The sequence below is a fragment of the Hippopotamus amphibius genome, chromosome 5 (genome assembly GCF_030028045.1).
Source record: "Hippopotamus amphibius kiboko isolate mHipAmp2 chromosome 5, mHipAmp2.hap2, whole genome shotgun sequence".
Taxonomy (NCBI): domain Eukaryota; kingdom Metazoa; phylum Chordata; class Mammalia; order Artiodactyla; family Hippopotamidae; genus Hippopotamus; species Hippopotamus amphibius.
Window position 1 is genome coordinate 29,633,443 of NC_080190.1, and position 19,393 is coordinate 29,652,835.

Consider the following 19,393-nt stretch of genomic DNA (forward strand, 5'->3'; position numbering starts at 1 on the left):
AATCTCCTTGAGTCCATCCAAACCCCTGCTAATCACAAGCCTCCCTTAGGATATGAAATTACCCCAGAGGAATCAGAAACCATCTCCTGTTCCTCTCCCCACTTCTCTGGACTATACTTCTAGCTTCCTGTTCATTGCCTCTGTCTCAGAGTTCAGTTTTGTAAGCCAGGAGTCCTTTTGCAATTGTTCGAAATGCATGTGGGTGAGAGGTAACAGCTCCCTTTCCTTCACTATCAGATGATTTCAGACAAAATGGGCAGTACAGGCCCAGTTCCTGATCCTTTGTCTTCGCAAAGAAAATTAACACCTTGGAATGTGTCTAACTAACCAAAAAAATGAAAATGTTACTGAGTCCAAGCTCACTCTGCTCACCGCATGACAGGTCAATGAATCGAAGACGTGGTGTTGAGGCAAGGAATACGACTTTATTTGGAAAGCCAGCAGACCGAGAAGATGGCAGACTAGTGTCTCCAAAAAAACCATCTTCTCAGGGTCTGGATGCCAGTTAGTTTTATAGAATCTGAGAGGGAGAGGCTGTGAAGAGGTAAAGTAAAAGGGCCCATCAGTCTTGCAAAAGATCTTGGGGAATGACCAGCCTCCTTGAGGGGATGTGTTAATTTCAGCCATTCACACAGGTGGGCAGGGCAGATCTTCTGCCTGTGAGCTGCACAGAGGCACTTTAGTTTAACATTCAGGCAGAGGGGCAGTGTCCCCTGAGGCAGGCCATCATGTATGATTATAATACCAAAAGCAAAGGTTAAGTCAAAGAAAGAGATCTAACATGGAGTCCAATTTAGCTCTACGCAGTTACAGAAAGATGAGAACTCCTCCATCTAGGAAAGCTCAGAGAGTGGCCTTAGCTCCAGCCCAAACAGTTAATTCCCTTCATGCTATCTAGGCCTGGGGCAGGAGATCCACACAGCAGACCCAGGGGTAGGATAGCCGCTGTCTCAGATGTTGAGGTACACTTACTTACCAAGTATCTGGGCCAGCCCTGGGCTGTCTGGGATCAGGATCTCTTTATGGGGACATGTAAGACTGGTGACTTCCACCACGCTGATGTTTTACTGAGCACGAAGGTGGGCGTCAGGCCATGGCCCACAGCAGTAGAATAGCCCAGATGGGGAGCCAGGAGCTGGAGAGAGGGCAGCCCTCACTCCAGCCATCAAGGAGGAGGTAACCACCTGCACTTGTGGGGCCAGCCCCATTCTGAGCCATAGCATACGCCTGTAGATGGACAAGCCAGGGCCTGTGATCAGAGGCTGGATCTAGGCACAGACAAGGATGTGCTCAGGGGTCCTTGCCAGGGTTTTGATCCAGAAACCTAAGATTGGATGAAAAGCAGATCAGCCCTGATACCTCTTCTATGAGCATTTTGTGCTCTTGCTTACAGTTCTAGGTCCAGCACTAAGCAGAGCCATAAGGTAAAGTTGTCAGCTGAGCTGGGTACAGATATACGTTCCCCTCCAGGAGTCCCAGGTCACACAGTCCCTGCCCTTTGCTCTCTGAGCCATCTTCCCAGTCAGTGCTTAGCCTCTTCCCTAGGCTGAACCCTGCACCTTCAAAGAAGACCTTTCTAGCACTATAGCTCACCCATAAGCTACGGGAGGGCAGACCTCAGGAAAAAGGATACAGATAAGCTGGAACTCTGCAGACTTTTCCCCTCCTCATTAGTGTTCAGAGAGCCTGTCCCTTCTTAAGTGCCTGAAACAGGGGGTCGTCCTGCCACTAGCCTTTTCCCTCAGCTGTGGGGGTGGAATGAGGTAGGAGAGCCTCCCTTCTCCACCCTACCAGGGGCAGCTCAAGGTGAGACAGTAAAAGAACTTCAGACACCACTGGCTGAGCCTGGGAGGGAGGCAGCACTTTCCAGTCTCCCATGCCTGGCCTTGGTCCCCACCCCGATCCATGGCGGCCCTTTCAGGAGCTTTTAGTGGAAATGAGCTCAGACTTGCAGTGGAGTCCACCAGCCTCCCTCTCCTCCCAGCCCCACCCATTGCTCTTTCATCACCTCTTCTGTCAGACTCAGGACCATCCCTCCCAGGCCCCATCCACAAGCAGCCCTCCTCTCCCCACAGTATTCACCTCTCTCACCCCTCCTTCCTTCTACCCCCAGTCCCCACACCCTCCCCTTCCCCCGTCAAGCCTCTGCCTCCCACTTCCCTCCCACCCTCTGCCTTCTTGTCCCCGGCACTTGCAGCAAGAGGGGGAGAGAGCCCCTGACAGGATTGACAGCCATTCCCCACCCTCTTCTTCCTCTGCTCCCTCCCCTAAGCGGGCACCGATGTCCCCCTACAAAAGGCAGGAGACAGAGGCTGTGTGAGGCCAGCTGCTCTCAAGCTCCCTTTCCTTTGCCCGCTGCTGGCTGGGCTGGGCTGTGTCTTTGTCTCTCTTTCTCCAGGTGAGAGTGGGTACCTGAGGTGCCAGGTCTCCCACCTCATTCCCCATGAATGCTGTGGAAAGTCCCGAGGGGCAGGAGCTGCAGGAGCTGGGGAGCGGAGCCTGGGACAACCCCGCCTACAGTGGTCCCCCCTCCCCGCGTGGGACACTGAGGATCTGCACCATCTCCAGTGAGGTGCCTCCTCAACCCCAACCCAAGAAGCCTGAAGATGGACCCCAGGAGAAGGTACACAAGACCCTGGTGTCCAGCTGCTGCCTCCAGATCTGTCGCGGCATCAGAGGTACCTGGTGAGGGGAGGGGTCTCCTGAGATACTGGAGTCAGGAGAAGGGGTCTACAGAAGAATTTGGAAGGAAATACAGTCTGTAGAAGAGGTGGAAGCTCAGTGTCTCTTTGGGGTTTGGGATTGTCTGTGTTAGAGCTGAATGCCCAAGTATAGAGGCTAGTCTAGTAGTCTTCCAGAGGGAGGGCCTGGCATAGTCATCTCTTGGGGACCCAGAAGGGTATGTGGGAGCTAGTTTGAGGGAAGACATGGTTGTAATGATAGACTGCCCCACCTGAGATAAGGTGATGGGAAAGGAGGCTGGGGTAGAAATGAGAATAAAGTCCAGGGACCAATGGGTGGGGTACTGGAAGGGACCCTGCTGTTGGGAATCCTGGACATCTTTCCAACGTCCCTTAGGACTTTGGGGAACAACCTTGACTGAGAACACAGCTGAGAACCGAGAACTTTATGTCAAGACCACCCTGCGGGAGCTTTTGGTGTACATCATGTTCCTGGTGGACATCTGTCTCTGTGAGTAACATTTGTCTCTGTGTACATCAGTGTGTGAGAGCATCTCTGTGTACAACTGTGTACACACCTCTGTGGACAATGTCTGTGGGGATAGCCTCCATCTGTATGAGCAGGCTGTATCCTGGGATCTTTATATCAATAATAACATTCTATTTTATACCTTTCAGGTTAAGAGTTTTTGATTAAAAAGAACTTGTCACTGAGTTCAGGAGAAAAAGGCAGATTGTTGGAAAACTTTTAATACAAGTTGCTTTGTCAAGAGTTACAAGAGGAATCCACTTTTTAAGTTCAAATTCCTGATACCTACTTAGCAGCCACTGTTTTCTATTAGCAGGTAGAAGTTTTTATCCTCCTATAAAGAGTGGAAGACACTCCTTTCTGTTGGGAAAAAAAATAGTTTGGTGGGTTTCACATAGTTATGACACTATGTCTGATCCATGTTTCCTTGGAGGCAAGAAGAAAAAGATTCAGCAGGTCTTAGAGCTCAGATCCCTAATAAAAGGTTTAAAGATGCAAATATTGCAGTGGTCAGTGCAGCTAAGGTTCTCCTACGTGAGAGAGCACCACGCTGCGGGCTTTGAGGGAAGCTTATCTAAAACTCTATCTATAGGTATAAGGTAGGAAGGTTTGCTCTCTCAGTTGAAAGAAGCAAGTGAAAACATAGATCAGTGAACCATGGAAGGACAGAGTCAAAGAATTGGAGATAATAATAAAGATGGACTCACCAGATGCTATAAGGCCTATAGATAAGCATGCTTTGTAGTTAGTTAATTGCTTCTTTAAATTTTTGCACAACAATTGAATTTCAGCTAGTTTCATAGAGTTGCGTGTGTGTGTGTGTGTGTGTGTGTGTGTGTGTGTGTGTGTGTGTTGATTGAAGCTGTAGCTTGGACCATACAGCTAAGGTACCTCCATTACTAAGTGGCTTTATACCCCACAGAAGTCTCTGTTCTTTTTAGGATGCATGAATCTTTTGCAAGTAGAATCTGAAGGTCTGATAATATACGTTTTGTTTAAAAATTTCATCATCTTTGTGAGCCATCCACGTTTATATGAGCCCTCTAGGAAAGCTGAGCACTTGTTTTGGTTGTACTCCGTTGGGACTCACATTATGGGGATAGAGGGGACAGTTCTGAGTGTTTACCACAGGCCATCAGCATGGAGTGAAAGAAGGCAGAGCATGTCGGGAACAACAGTCGACCCAGTGTACATTTTGGGGGGGCCCATTTGATTCCTTTCAGCAGATGACTGTCAGAAATTCGTTTGTTGACATATTGACTTTTTGTCTCAGCCATCTGCTAGGAAGGAGTGTTTCTTTCCTTTTTCAGATCCTGTGACAGCAGCTGTAACCTGCAGACAGAGCCTTTCTCTATAAGTGATTCAAATACCTATATTTCCAGATTAGTCTTTGGAGCAAGATTGGGAGGTTTCTAGGTCCCCAGTTAGGGTGAACCATTCTGGCTTCAGGGTAGGAAGCTTGAATTCTGGTAGCCCAGAAGTCCCATCCACTCATGTTCTCCAGTTTTTGAGATCTCAATGTCCTGATGGATACTAGATGGTCTGTAACTTGCCAAAGTCTGAGTCATAGACTCAGTCCAATAATTACAGAATCCTTGAGTGGCCAGGAGCTTTAGAGGTCATCTAGTTCAAGGATACAGAAATCCTTTCTCCATGATCTCTCCGTGGTGCTCTGTCAGGTAACCAACCAGCCCCTTCCTGGGAACATCCATGGGAGTGTCACTGTTTCATGGGGCAGCCCTTCTACTGTTGGGTTTCCTTTCATCCACAGAGGTCTCCCTTCTGTGCCAAACATTAGACCGAGACATACAGAGATGGCAGATCCTTGGGCCTTTCAGGAGCTCACCTTCTCCTTTTGAGAACTTCCTTCTATTGAACCATCTTCTTCCCTGTTACTCTCCAAAGTGACAACCCTTGAACTGTGTGTGTGAATATGGCTGTCGTGTTTCTCCTTAGTAATCTGTTCTCCAGATTAGATACCTTCTAATTTCTCGCTAAACCAGTCATCATAATATGGTTTCCAGAAATGGTGTTATGCAGAGATTGAAGGCATGGGCTCTGAATTGACACAGACTTGGGTTCAAACACCAGGTTCTACCATTTACCAGGTGAGGGACCTTGAGTAAGTTGCTTAGCTTCTCTGAGTTTCAGTTTTCTCATCTGTACCTATGCAATCCAATAGGATTGTTAAATGAGATACATGAGGTAATATCCACGAAGTCATTACCTCAGTGCCTAGCGTATGGTAAAAAATATTCCATAATGCTCACTGTCCTGATTGCCAGTCTCCAGGCTTGATCTATATGATGCCCAGTAATGGACAAAATACTCCATGGTTGATCTGACCAGTTCAGAGTTCTGTGATGCTATTATTTCAGCTGTATCCAGGTTTGGGGAATATATGAGGACAGGCAGAGGAAGTAATGTCTGAACTAAAACCTGAAAGATGAGGAGAATTTAGCTCCCTGAAAGAGAGGCAAAGACAAGGGAAGTTTCTGGGAAGAGAGAACAGCTTGTGCCAAGCCCCAGAAGTGACAGAGGGCACAGTTTAGTGAGAGTGCATCAGCATGGCTGGACCAGAGAATTTGAAGAACAAAGTGGTAAAAGATGACAAGGCTAGCCATTTAAGCAGGGGTGAGTCATGAAGGGCCTTATAAGGTATGATAAGGAATTGGGATGTTATCCTGAGGACCCTGTGGGGAGCCACTGAAAAGTTATAAGCACAAACTCTCAGCCATCTCAAGAATTTTCTTATGGAAGAGAATTTGGAGGCTTTCACATTCTGATGGTTCCTACAACACATAATAAAATACTACTAACACTGGTTTGCTAGGCCCCATCCTCTCCCAGCCCCTTCCTTCCTTCAGGCTAATTTTCAGGCAACACGGTGCCCTTGGACACGGTCTCAGTAGGGCTTCTTTGGCTCTCTCCAGGGTCCTGACCTCACCTGTCTGGCATCTCAGCTTCCTCAGCCTCCCTGAGTTCTCGCCTTCTGCAACTAGACTATATATTCTCAGTGGGAATGATATAGCTCCCAAAGGGGTGGAAGTAGTTTCTTGCAGGGCAAAAAAAAAAAAAAATCCACTTAGATATTTCTATAGCTTTTGGCTCTCCAAGGGGCCACAGTACATAAACAAATGTAGAGAATATATGTGGTATTAAAATTTAATTAGGGTGGAGGGTGATTAGGAAGAAAATGTCTAAAGAGGATCCTGGGTTAGGGTACAATACAAAAAATGCTAAGAAACACTAAACTAGATCCACCTAATTTTGCTCGTCAGTGTGCTGACCAAGCTTTCCTGCCTAAGGATGGGGACACATGTCCTGACCACAGAATCTGGCATAAAGCAGGGTGGCTGTTGTGTCGTTCTATTGCAGTGCTGTCTTCTAAGTGCTGCCATGACATGTGGTTTGATATGCACTGTACCAGTCTGCTTTTCCCTGTCAGTTCCTATGACTGAGTTCAGATGCTCCAGGACCCATATTGGCATTAAGATAAATACTGTAGCATAGTGGAAAGATAGAACGTTGGAGACAGACAAACTGGATTCAGATAGCAGCTCTTCCACTTACAAGTTTTGTGACTTTAGGCACTTCCTTTTTGGTAGAAGGAGAAGCAGAAGGAGAAGGGGAAAGGGAAGGAGAAGGAGAAGGAGGAGGAGGAGAAGGAGGAGGGGGAGGAGGAGAAGGAGAAGGGGAATATAATAATACTTATGGAGATAACAAAGGACCTAACACAATCATTGGCAGTATTTACCTTTATCTAGGGGAATTTCAAAATACTTTATCTTTCAGTCTCTTTGTAAAAAAGTATCTTTCAAGAAAGAAGCAAATCTGAAAAGAGTATATACTGTACGATTCTAACTACATGACATTCTGGAAAAGGCAAAAGTATGGAAATAGTGAAAGGACTAGTGGTTGCCGGGGTCTGGAGGGAGAAGGAAATGATTGCGTGGAGCACAGAGGATTTTAGGGCAGGGAAACTACTCTGTAGGACACTATTATGATAGATACACATCATTATACATTTGTCTAAACCCATAGAATGTACAACACCAAGAGTGAACTCTAATGTAAACTATGGACTTTGGATGATGACGATGTGTCAACATAGGATCATCGATAGTTCCACGTATCCACGCTGGCTGTGTATACATGGAGGTGAGGGGTGTATGGGAAACCTCTGTACCTGCCACTCAGTTTTGCTTTGAACCAAAAAGTGCTCTAACAATTAAAGTCCTTTTTTAAAAAGTCTGTTTTTAAAATACATTTCAAATTTGTAGCTGGCTCTACATTTAGGGATAGTATCATTTGAGCAGCATCCACTTCTGACATTAAACCTTTAAGCTAAGGCGTTTTCTCCAGAAGACCCCAGTTTATCACTGCTACCACCACCATCACCATTATCAACAGCACAAACAACAAAGCTTTATTGAATAATTTTTCAATGTGCCTAGCATGATGCCAGGTACGTTATCTCACTGACTACTCCCAATAACTCTAAGAAATTGGTTCTGTTATGGCTCCCATTTTACAAATCGGGAAAGGTTTAGATATGGCAAATGGCTTGCCCAATACCACACAGCAAGTAAGTGGCAGAAGTAGGAATTCAGCTGGGGACTATTATTCCTGATTCACATTCTGAGCAGACCTTTGCATGCAAATATATTACACATTAATTTATTAATACCCATCAACATCTGATCAAGGATAACTCCCTGCTCTACCCTAAAAGAAGCAGACTCTTGAGAGAATTCTACTGTCTGATTACTTCTCTTTCTTTTTATTTCTGTATTTAAAAGGTGATACAAAAACTTAAGGAATATTTTGAAATATAATTCACCACCACAATACCAAAGGTTATTTTCTCATTACCCATCCTTACCCATATAGTTACATATTTTGCCTAGTTGTATCATATTGCACAATTCCACTTATAATTATATCATAGCTCCTCATGTTTGTAAGTTTTTATATTTTCATTTTAATGACTACAGTCACACCACAGTTAACTAAAACATTTCTCCTGTTATTTCAATCTTTGCCTAGAATAGGTAAATATATCTCTGCTTGCTGCTTTTTTTCACCACTTTTGTTAAACTATCTCCTTGGAATTTCCAGGGAGAGAGATTACTATGCCAAAGACAGGAATGTATTCTTAGTACTTGCTGTGTGTTGTCATTTTGTCTCTGTAAGCAATCGTGTAAATTTATCATGTTGCTAGCACTGTAAGATCACACCAGTTTTGTCACAACTTCATTAACATTGGATATTCTTATTTATATTTTTTACTATTAAATAGGCATAACATAGTACAATTTGTCTTTGGTCACTAGTGAGGATGGACAGTTTTCTCATGGTTTAATATATTATGTGTATTTATGTTTGTGTAAATTACATAAGAAATATGGTTTAAGAGGTGCAAAGAAGAAGACTGGGGGTGAAGTCTGACACATTAGACCCTAGGTGAGAGACCAACCATCAAAGAGCTCATTTCCAGGATGTAGGTTTCCAGAGCTGGAAAGAATAGTCAACTCAGTCAGGCATCACCTGCACAGCCGTTTGGCCTGGGATGGGCCCTAGGAAACTGTAGTGGTCAGCCATACTGACCACATTTCTTCTCCCTTATGCTTTGTTCTAGGAACTGGGTGGGTCTAGACACCAGGGATATTTGGAGTCTCAGCTGGCTAAAATAGATCTATCTTTTCAATGCAGGCCTTGTGGGTGAACCATCAGTCTTTTCATAACAACTATATCAGTTTTGCAGCCCTTTAAACCTTTCAAAGAGCTTTCACACCTATTATCTCATTTGATCCTGACGGCAATCCTGTAAGGGATAGATATTATTATTTCTGTTCCACAGATTAGGAAGCTATTTTTATGGTCATTATGAATAGTCCAGGGGTGATCAGTAATTCAGAACGGATGGGTGAAGTCAGTCCTATTCCTGGGCAAAGAAAGTACTGGAGAAGGATCTTCCTGCCTCTACCCCTTCCCTCCCTCCATCATGCTGTTTCTGAAAGGGCTTCCAGCCTTTTGTCTTCTTGGCAGGATGGCTGTAGCCTTTTGTTGATGAAGGAGACATTGAAGGTCTTTGTGTGGAAACAATGGTTGTTTGTTTTAGGAGACAGTATTGTTATCTCAAACGTGCACCTGGGACTGCCCCCCACTCCCCCCATAGGAGAGGCTCTGAGCCAAAACTAGCCTCGGTCTGGTCACCATGGAGCTGGGGAGGAGGGCAGAGACCCTTGGCCTTTGGTACTTGTATCTACACACCAATTTATGTCAATTGGATGTTCTTTATCCACTATTGGTTGTAGGGAAATGCCTGCCTCTATTCACTCTGCTTTCTTTTAGAGGATTTTAAGATTCCATCCATAGATTGGGGGACTCTTGCATTAACAGGAGAGGCTGAAGTAAGTTTGGAGATCAGGCAGAGTATGTCTTTTTTTAAATTGAGATACAATTGACATGTAACATGTTAGGTGTACAACATGATGATCTGATATATTTATATATTGTGAAAGGATTAACTCAATAAGTTTAGTTAACATGCATCACCACACAAGTTTTTTTTCTTGTAATGAGAACTTTTAAGATCTACTCGCTTAGTAACTTCCATTTTCAAATATGGAATATAGTGTTATTAACTATAGTTACCAGTTCTGTACTCCAGGACTTATTGATCTTATAACTGGAAATGTTTACATTTTGACCACCTTCACCCATTTTGCCCATCTCCTGTGTCTGGTAACCACCAATCTGTTCTCTGTATCTATGAGTGCAGGAGGTATTGTTTGTTTGTTTTGTTTTGTTTTGTTTTTTGGTGTTTGGTTTCTTTGTTTTTTAAGATTCCACAAATAAGTGAGGTCATACAGTCTCTCTCTCTCTCTCCATACAAACACACACACACACACACACACACACACATACACACACACACATCACCTTCTCCTTATCCATTTATCCATCAGTGGACCCTTAGGTTGTTTCCATGTCTTGGTGATTGTAAATACTACTACAATAAACTGAGGGGTACAGATATCTTTTTGAGATAGTGATTTCATTTCCTTTGAATAAATACCTAGAAGTAGAATCACTGGATCATATGGTATCCTATTTTTAATTTTTTGAGAAACTGTCATATTCAATATTTGGAAAATATTGAAATGTAAAGCTTAATCCACTGGAAGCCCAAGATCTGTTTGAAAGCACCAGGATAATGCTTAGCAAGGATCAGAAAGACCAGCCCTCTAGAAGGGGTTGCCAAGGATTAAGAAGGGCCGTGGGGTAATGATTTCATAACTCTCCTAGCAAACTCAGTTACCGGTGGCCCATCCAGACCCAGAGAATTATGAAGTCTTTCAAGTACTAGGGTGAGGTGATTTGAGTCAGTTCAACCTAAATGATAGGGATTTAGGCCCTACCAGCAGGCTTTGACCTGTATTTACTGTAGCAGAATTCCCTGGTGTCCCAGAATTTCCAGGGCCTGGATACTATTACAAGACCAGCAGGCCTGAACATATCCTGTTGTCCAATGCTGAGGGACAACTTGTCATTTAGTTTTCCCCCATATGGGGCTGTCATTAGTCTCTAGAAATACAAGAGTACATTTAAGTGCCAGATCTTAGGATCAGGGAAAGAGTTAAGAAGAACTACATTTCAGTCAAGCACAGAAGTACAGGTAGCCCTAGCCGATGAAATCTGGGGCAATGCCAGTGTAAATGGCCAGAGAAAGAACACATAGCTTGTACTCATAAGGCACGAGTCTGAGTGCTGACTCTGCCTCTTGCCAGCTGAATGACCCTGAGCTAATCACATAAACTCTGAACTTCCTGATTCATAGGAAACTGCTCACGGGTAAGGTGGAATAATCAGACCATGTCTAACAGGCTATAGGGAGACATTGCATGGGAAAGCTCTTTGTGGTACACAGGTAAGGGATTATAATAATATTGGTGATGACCTCTTCATACTATGCGGTGGTGGCAGCAGGAAGTCTAGGGTTTTAAGTTCAGGCAGATTCTCAGGTTTGGGTGGAGGTGCTAGTCACAGAAATAAGGTATAGGGCAGTGGTTCTCAAAGGTGTGCCTAAGGACCCCTGGACATGTCCTGAGACCCTTTCAGAGGTTTGTGAGGTCCTCCCTTACCCAACTACATATTTGTGACAGGTCATATTTTCTTCATATACTTCAACTAAAACAATGTATTATGCCAGATTGAATGCTGAAGCACATGTGAGAATCCAGATGTCTTCTCTTAAACCAGACATTAAAGAGACTTGCAAAAATATAAAACAATGCCACTTTTCCCACGAAATTGTTTTGTTTTCTTTTAGAAACTATAGTTGTTTTTCATAAAAATGTGTTATTTACATTTACAAACATTGGCTTTGTTATCATTGTTTTTAAATGAATGAATTAATAAATATTTAAAATTACCCTCAGTATTAATTTCTATAAGATAACTATTGATAGTTATAACCCAACTAAACAAGAGTGTTTTCGAGTCCTCAATAATTTTTAAGAGTTACAAGGAGTCCTGAGAACAAAATATTTTGAGAACCACTGACTTAGAGAATGAGTCTGAGCTGGTCAAACCAGGTTATGGCACAGTGTGGAGGAAAAGGACAAATGGGAGAATGAGAGCTTGTTAACAAAGGGTTCAAATGAAGGACAAGAGTCTGGGTATTCACACATTCACACATTCATACATTCAAACATTTATGAAGTCCTGCTATGTGTCAGGCCCTAGGCCAACTGTTAAAGGGTTTGAAATACAGAGACTCATCCTTTGCCTTCAAGAGCAAAGGAGGTGGACATATAAACCAACAGTGACATGTGGTGTGATGAATGCAGTGGTCCAGGAGTGCTCTGGACCATGGCAAGATGTGGGGGCAAAATGGTTAGAGAGACCTGGGGACTCCTGCAGGTCCCAGAGCTAGGTAACTGTTCACATCTGAGGAGGCCCAGAGTCAGTGCCAAGGAGGGCTAAAATCATTGCGGTTTGCTTGCTTGTTGTAACATCACTGGCTTTCAGCCTGGAGGAGGCAGGAGTTGGAGGAGGTAGCAAGAGCCAGCTAAGGTCTCAGGCTATGGATATGTGAGAGCTTTGCTGTATTCCAAGTCTGGAAGGGCAAGTATGAAAGGAAAAGGCAATTTTAACTAATACATCGTCCTTGTTTTAAAAAGTCCAGTAAGGCCACTGTTATTAACCACTATTAATAGTTTGGTGTATATCATCTCAGCCATTTTCTCGGCACATGTAAATATACATACATTTTAGATAAGAGGCTTTGGTCGGTTTATACTAGAAGGCTGTCTGTTAAACAAAGATGAAATGTGTGAAGGTGATCATTGTAGGAGGCTTTCCTGAGGTGTTAACAGTGTAGGAGGATCTCTTGACGCACTTTGTAGAAACTAACTCACACTTCAAAATATCTTCCAGGAGCTGCCAGCTTGCAATGAAGGCAGAAATCAGGGGCAGTGCTTCTTGCTGGGTACTTCTGTAACCTGACCTGACTCTACCAGCATCTCCTTTCTTCTCTCTCATTTCTTTCCCCAGCTCTGGTCCACATTGCTTTCTTCTCACCTACCTCTGCCCAGAGTATTTGACTCTTCTTTCCTTTTGACTTTCTTCTCTGGTCCACCGTCCACAGCCTTTTCCTGTCCCTGACACAGCTTCTCGAGATTTCTTTGAAAGGCTCTCTCTGACGGGGACTCCAGGGAAACATTGTTCACTTTTGGTTGCTGAACCCCAGGGAAAGTTTGTTTTGTTTCATTTTTTAAATTGAAGTATAGTTGATTTACACTGTTGTAATTTCTGCTGTGCAGAAAAGTAATATATATATATATATTCTTTCTTAAAAATTCTTTTTCATTATGATTTATCATAGGATACTGAATATAGTTCTCTGTGCTATACAGTAGGACCTTTTTGTTTATCCATTCTGTATATAATAGCTTACATCTGCTAACCCCAATCTCCCACTCCATTCCTGCTCAACCCCCTCCCCCTTGGCAACCACCAGTCTGTTCTCTATGTCCATAAGTCTATTTCTGTTTCATAGATAGGTTCATTTGTGTCATATTTTAGATTCCACATATAAGTGATATCATATGATATTTGTCTTTTTCTGACTTACTTCACTTAGTAGATCCATCCATGTTGCTGCAAATGGCATTATTTCATTCTTTTTTATGGCTGAGTAATATTCCTTTGTGTATATGTACCACATCTTCTTTATCCATTCATCTGTTGGTGAATGTTGAGGTTGTCTCCATGTCTTGGCTATTGTAAATAGTGCTGCTATGAACATAGGCGTACATGTATTTTTTGGATTAGAGTTTTGTCTACATATATGCCCAGGAGTGGGATTGCTGGATCATATGATAATTCTATTTTTAGTTTTCTGAGGAACCTCCATACCGTTTTCCATAGTGGTTGTACCAACTTACATAGGGAAAGTTTGATAACGTATTTCAAGGAGTTCATGCCCTTCAAAGTGGTAATGACATGGTCTCTATTTAAGTGATTTTAAAATCAATCCATATCTTAAATATGTCTTCCCTTTCTATAGAACCATTTGAGAGCCTCCTTTTCTGTACTGAGTGAGCATGCCCTATAGTAAAGGAGGTGATGCATTTATCTGCCGTGTCTGAAGCTGTCTTCGTACATTTTTCCTGGACTGTTTATTTTGCAATATCTCATGAGCCAATCAATGATGAGGTGACCCTTAACAGACCCTGTAAGTCCAGAGAGAATCAATTCTTGGCATTGCATGAACATATGGTTTGGTCATGGTATTGATTATCCTATAATCTTCATGGAATCATTCATGCGTGTGGCTTGGACTGCAAAATTACAGGTGAAGTCCATGGCTTCTATATAGTGAAATCACTCATTACCAGTTCTACTACCTTAGTCACCTTTCTGTTAGCTTTTGTAAGGACAGTGCATGAAATGGTAGCATCATAATTGGGGTAACCCCTATATATGTGGTTTAAGTATGTCTTGCCTGATTTCCCAGCTTTCCTGGGTCCACATTTTCAAGGACTCAAGCCATGGCATCCTTTAACATCAAGGGCTCTTCTCTCTCTCTCTCTTTTTTTTTTTAAGATTTATTTTATTATTTATTTATTTATTTATGGCTGCGTTGGGTGTTCGCTGCTGTGTACGGGTTTTTCTCTAGTTGAGGAAAGCAGGCGCTACTCTTCATTGCTGTACACGGGCTTCAGTAGTTGCAGCATGTGGGCATAGTTGCTTTGAGGCATGTGGGATCTTCCTGACCCAGAGCTCGAAACTGTGTCCCCTGCATTGGCAGGCAGATTCTTTTTTTTCTTTTTTTAAGAACTTTTATTGCGATACAGTTAACATACAATAAACTGCATATATTTAGAGTGTACAATTTGGTATCCCAATCTCCCAATTCACTCCCCCCCAACCCTCCCTGCTTTCCCCACTTGGTGTCCATATGTTTGTTCTCTACATCTGTGTCTCTATTTCTGGGCAGGCAGATTCTTAACCACTGTGCCACCAGGGAAGCCCCAAGGGCTCTTCTCTTAATGCTTCCTCAGTCTTAGTATTAAATATCTCTTTGGAGTAGCTAGATATAGGCAGCAAAGTCGTTAAACCTCAGGTCTACACTACTCTCCATGGCCTTGGTTTTTTTCCAAGATGATCAGCCTCTGGGAGATCTCAGCCAAAATCTTTCAAGGAAACACAGATAAGAGCAAGCACAGTCTTCCTCTGTAGCCTTCTAGGGGAATATGTGCAGAACAACTTCTGACTCATCAGCCAGAAAAAAAAACCCATACTAAGGCAGGTCTCTTATATTATACCCCAGTTGGCATCTTCTCTTGAGACAGTGTGCCCTTCTTCTTAGAGACCAAAGCTAAATATCTTACATATCTCTCATGACATTGCTGAAGTTCATTCTATGTCTTGGGGGTTTTGGACAACATGAGAACTACGCTGTTTAGGGGGCAGTATTTTTCTTTCCAGGATGGCTCTGAAGAAGACCATCCATCTTCCTCAGGGCCTTTGATCTCCTGGTTTAACTGCTGTCTTTTTTTTTTTTTTTTAACTGCTGTCTTAATAAACTTTTCAAGCAGTTCTGAAACCATGTACTAAGATTATATTAAATCTATAAGAATCTATTGCTTTTGCTCTCTCTTGCATCTGCACTAAGAAATTGACTAGAACAGAGAAACTCCAGCAGCTAATCACAAGTGTATCCTTGTAGCCTGTTCCCTAGTCCCATCTCCAATCGTCGAGGTATCTTTCAGTATTTCATCCCCTAAAATAATCTGTTACATTGATTCAGCAAGACAGATATTTATAGGTCTTTCTTACCCCTGTCCTAAGATCTCAGAGCTACCAGAAACTTTAGGGGGACCACTAAGTTCTTGGGTTAGTTTTCCACTTCTCAGAATGATCACCTTCTGTCTGATTGAATTCCATCAAAAGCAAACTCATAACTCTGGCCCTGAACATAGACATATAACTCATAACTTTGGCCCTGAATCTGATTTCCTAAGAAGAAACTGGCCACGTGTAGTCATAGGTTCTCTAGAACTTTAATTTTCTCAACCTAGGTCCTAAAAGGCTTGATGCTGCTCATAGACTTAGTTACCAAGGCAGCTGTGGGTGATCTAGTTCTCTCAGCTGTATTCTTTTAGCTACAGTGATGTGAAATCCTTCAGTGAACACTCTGAGGACTTAACCCTTCCCTTACCTCCAGGTTCCAACTTTCTTCTGCCTACTGTCCATCTTAAGAAACATAAGGTATTTGGAATCCAACTTTGAATGATCCAATAGCATTAATCAGAATGTGTGGGTAGGATGGCAAGCAAAGAAGAAAGTGAAGGGAGGAATTCCCCAAGAGGAACAACAATAGAAGAATTTCTTAAAAGGGGGACGTCCTATTAAGAAAAGGAAAAGTGTTCTGTGTATCCAGTAAATGGTTTTAACCAAGAGGTCTGTGATTAGACTTGGCTTTTCTTAGGATACGAATTTTGTGCTAACAGCTTATTGACTTCAACTCTATCTTTTCCCCTCTAGCCTATCCTAATTTTCTTAGAAAGTTCTTTTTGCAAAGTACCCTCCTGATATGGATGTATTCATATGAATTGCTTCAATGGGGATATTGGTTTAGCTACAATAACAGTGGCTTAAATAAGATAGACGCTTGTTTCTCTGTCATGTAACAACCTGAGGTATAAGAAGCCCTGGACTAATGTAGGGCTCCACAATCATGTGGGACCCAGGCTCATTCTACCTCATTACCTTGCCATCCTCAACATATGGCATCTGTCTCATGTTCCAGCTCCTGCTTTTATGTCCATGCTCTAGCCAACAGGGAGTAGGAAAATAGAAAGGGAAAGCATTTTCCTTCCTTTTAAGGATTTAAGTCAGAGTTGTACATAGAAACATATCACTCCACGTGTATTCCATTTGCCAACATTTACTCAAATGGTCACTATAACCAGCTGCAAGGGAAGGTGGGTAATGTGGTGTTTAGTTGGGCAGCCATGTGCCCCTAGATAAAATTATATTATTACGCAAGAAGGAGAGGAAAGGTATTGGGGAATAGCTAGCAGTATGTGCCAGGTAGGGGGAGAATAAATCGTGTCCATAGTTTGGTATGGGAGCAGCAATAGCTAATGGAATCTGGAGAAATCAAGGAACTTATAATCTCCTTGACATAAATCATCATGGAGGCTGATGAGATCTGATTCTTTTCCACCAGGAGTGAATATTAAAGTGTTTAGCTAAGCTAGTGGAAAACTATCATCAGAGGCTGTTGGGGAGGCATTAAGAAGGGTGAGTTTCAGAGCATTGTATTTTATTTCACAAGAAAGTAGAATCACCCTGTAGGGATAACCATAGACCAAATTTCCTTCCAAATTTTTTGGAGTACCAGTGCTGTGTTGGTTTCTGCTGTACTGCAAAGTAAATCAGCTACATTTATACATATATCCCTATATCTCCTCCCTCTGGAGGCTCCCTCTCACCCTCCCTATTCCATCCCTCTAGGCTGTCACCAAGCATCCAGTTGACCTTCCTGTGCTATGCAGCAGCTTCCCACTAGCCATCCATCTTACATTTGGTAGCATTATATGTCAATGCTACTTTCACTTCATCCCAGATTCCCCTTCCCCCACCATGTCCTCAAGCTCATTCTCTACATCTATGTCTTTATTCTTGCCCTGCCACTAGGTTCATCAGTACTGTTTTTTTAGATTCCATATATATGCATTAGCATATGGTATTTATTTTTCTCTTTCTGACTTACTTCACTCTGTATGACGGACTCTAGGTCCATCCACTTCACTACAAATAACTCAATTTTGTTCCTTTTTATGACTAATATTCCATTGTATATATGTGCCACATATTCTTTATCCATTCATCTGTCAATGGACATTTAGGCTGCTTCCGTGTCCTGGCTATTGTAAATAGTGCTGCAATGAACATTGTGGTACATGTATCTTTTTGAATTATGGTTTTCTCAGGGTATATGCCCCGTAGTGGGATTGCTGGGTCATACAGTAGTTCTATTTTTAGTTTTTTAAGGAACCTCCATACTGTTCTCCATAGTGGCTGTACCAACTTACATTCCCACCAACAGTGCGGGAGGGTTCCCTTTTCTCCACACCTTCTCCAGCATTTATTGTTTCTAGATTTTTTGATGATGGCTGGTGTTAGGTGATACCTCGTGGTTTTGATTTGCATTTCTCTAATGCTTAGTGATGTTGAGCATCTTTTCATGTGTTTGTTGGTCATCTGCATGTCTTCTTTGGAGAAATGTCTATTTAGGTCTTCCGCCCATTTTTGGATTGGGTTGTTTGTTTTTTTGATATTGAGCTGCATGAGCTGCTTGTACATTTTGGAGATTAATCCTTTGTCAGTTACTTTGCTGGCAAATGTTCTCTCCCATTCTGAGGGTTGTCCTTTGGTTTTGTTTTTGGTTTCTTTTGCTGTGCAAAAGCTTTAAAGTTTCCTTAGGTTCCATTTGTTTCTTTTTGTTTTTATTTCCATTACTCTAGGAGGTGGGTCAAAAAGGATCTTGCTGTGATTTGTCACAGAGTGTTCTGCCTGTGATTTCCTTCCTCTAAGAGTTTTATAGTGTCTGGCCTTCCATTTAGGTCTTTAATCCATTTTGAGTTTGTTTTTGTATATGGTGTTAGGAAGTGTTCTAATTCCATTCTTTTACATGTTGCTGTCCAATTTTCCCAGCACCACTTATTGAAGAGGCTATCTTTTCTCCATTGCATATTCTTGCCTCCTTTGTCAAAGATAAGGTGTCCATATATGCATGGGTTTATCTCTGGGCTTTCTATCCTGTTCCACTGATTTATATTTCTGTTTTTGTGCCAGTACCATATTGTCTTGACTACTGTAGCGTTGTAGTATAGTCTGAAGTCAGAGAGCCTGATTCCTCCAGCTCCGTTTTTCTTTCTCTGAATAGCTTTGGTTATTCAGGGTCTATTGTGTTTCTGTACAAATTGTAAAATTTTTTTATCTAATTCTGTGAAAAATGCCCTTGGTAATTTGATAGGGATTGCATTGAATCTGTAGATTACTTTGGGTAGTACAGTCATTTTCACAATGTTAATTCTTCCAATCCAAGAACATGGTATATCTCTCCATCTGTTTGTATCTATCGTCTTTGATTTCTTTCATCAGTGTCTTATAGTTTTCTGCATACAGGTCTTTTGCCTCCTTAGGTAGACTTATTCCTAGGTATTTTATTCTTTTTGTTGCAATGGTAAATGCCTCCACATTACTTATATGACCAAAGCCAAATAGGATTCAGTGTTCTAATGAACAGGTAGAGATATTTCAGAGAGCTTCTCAGCAAGCCAGGTGATAAGAGAGGCTTAGGAAATGGCCATCAGAGGAACTGTAGGTTAAATATATAGAATTGGTAAAGCCCAAGGAACTTCCAACTCTTCAACAGTTGGAGGACTGATATAATAGTGAAAGTTCTATCCACATAATGACTTCCAGGGCTGGGATTGGGATGAAAGAGACCTCCAGTTTTCTAAAGAAGCATCCTGAATGCTTTTCCTCAGAGCTAGCCAGCGTAAGAAACAGCAGTTGGTTTTTGAGTGTTAAAAACTTGAAGGCACAGAGTTTCCAACAAAGGAGTCGTGTAGGCCCATAAAAAGCACCGCAG

At 42.4% G+C, this 19,393-nt stretch overlaps 1 protein-coding gene across 1 annotated transcript in view; it reads left to right on the forward strand.

Moving 5' to 3' along the window:
• The first annotated feature begins 2,443 nt into the window (after positions 1-2,443).
• PKD2L1 (polycystin 2 like 1, transient receptor potential cation channel) overlaps positions 2,444-19,393 on the forward strand; it is a 33,211-nt gene continuing 16,261 nt past the window's right edge. Inside the window, exons 1-2 of the mRNA XM_057736946.1 lie at positions 2,444-2,678; positions 3,079-3,192. Of these exons, the coding sequence (XP_057592929.1) occupies positions 2,444-2,678; positions 3,079-3,192 (349 nt within the window). The remainder of the gene's footprint in view (positions 2,679-3,078; positions 3,193-19,393) is intronic.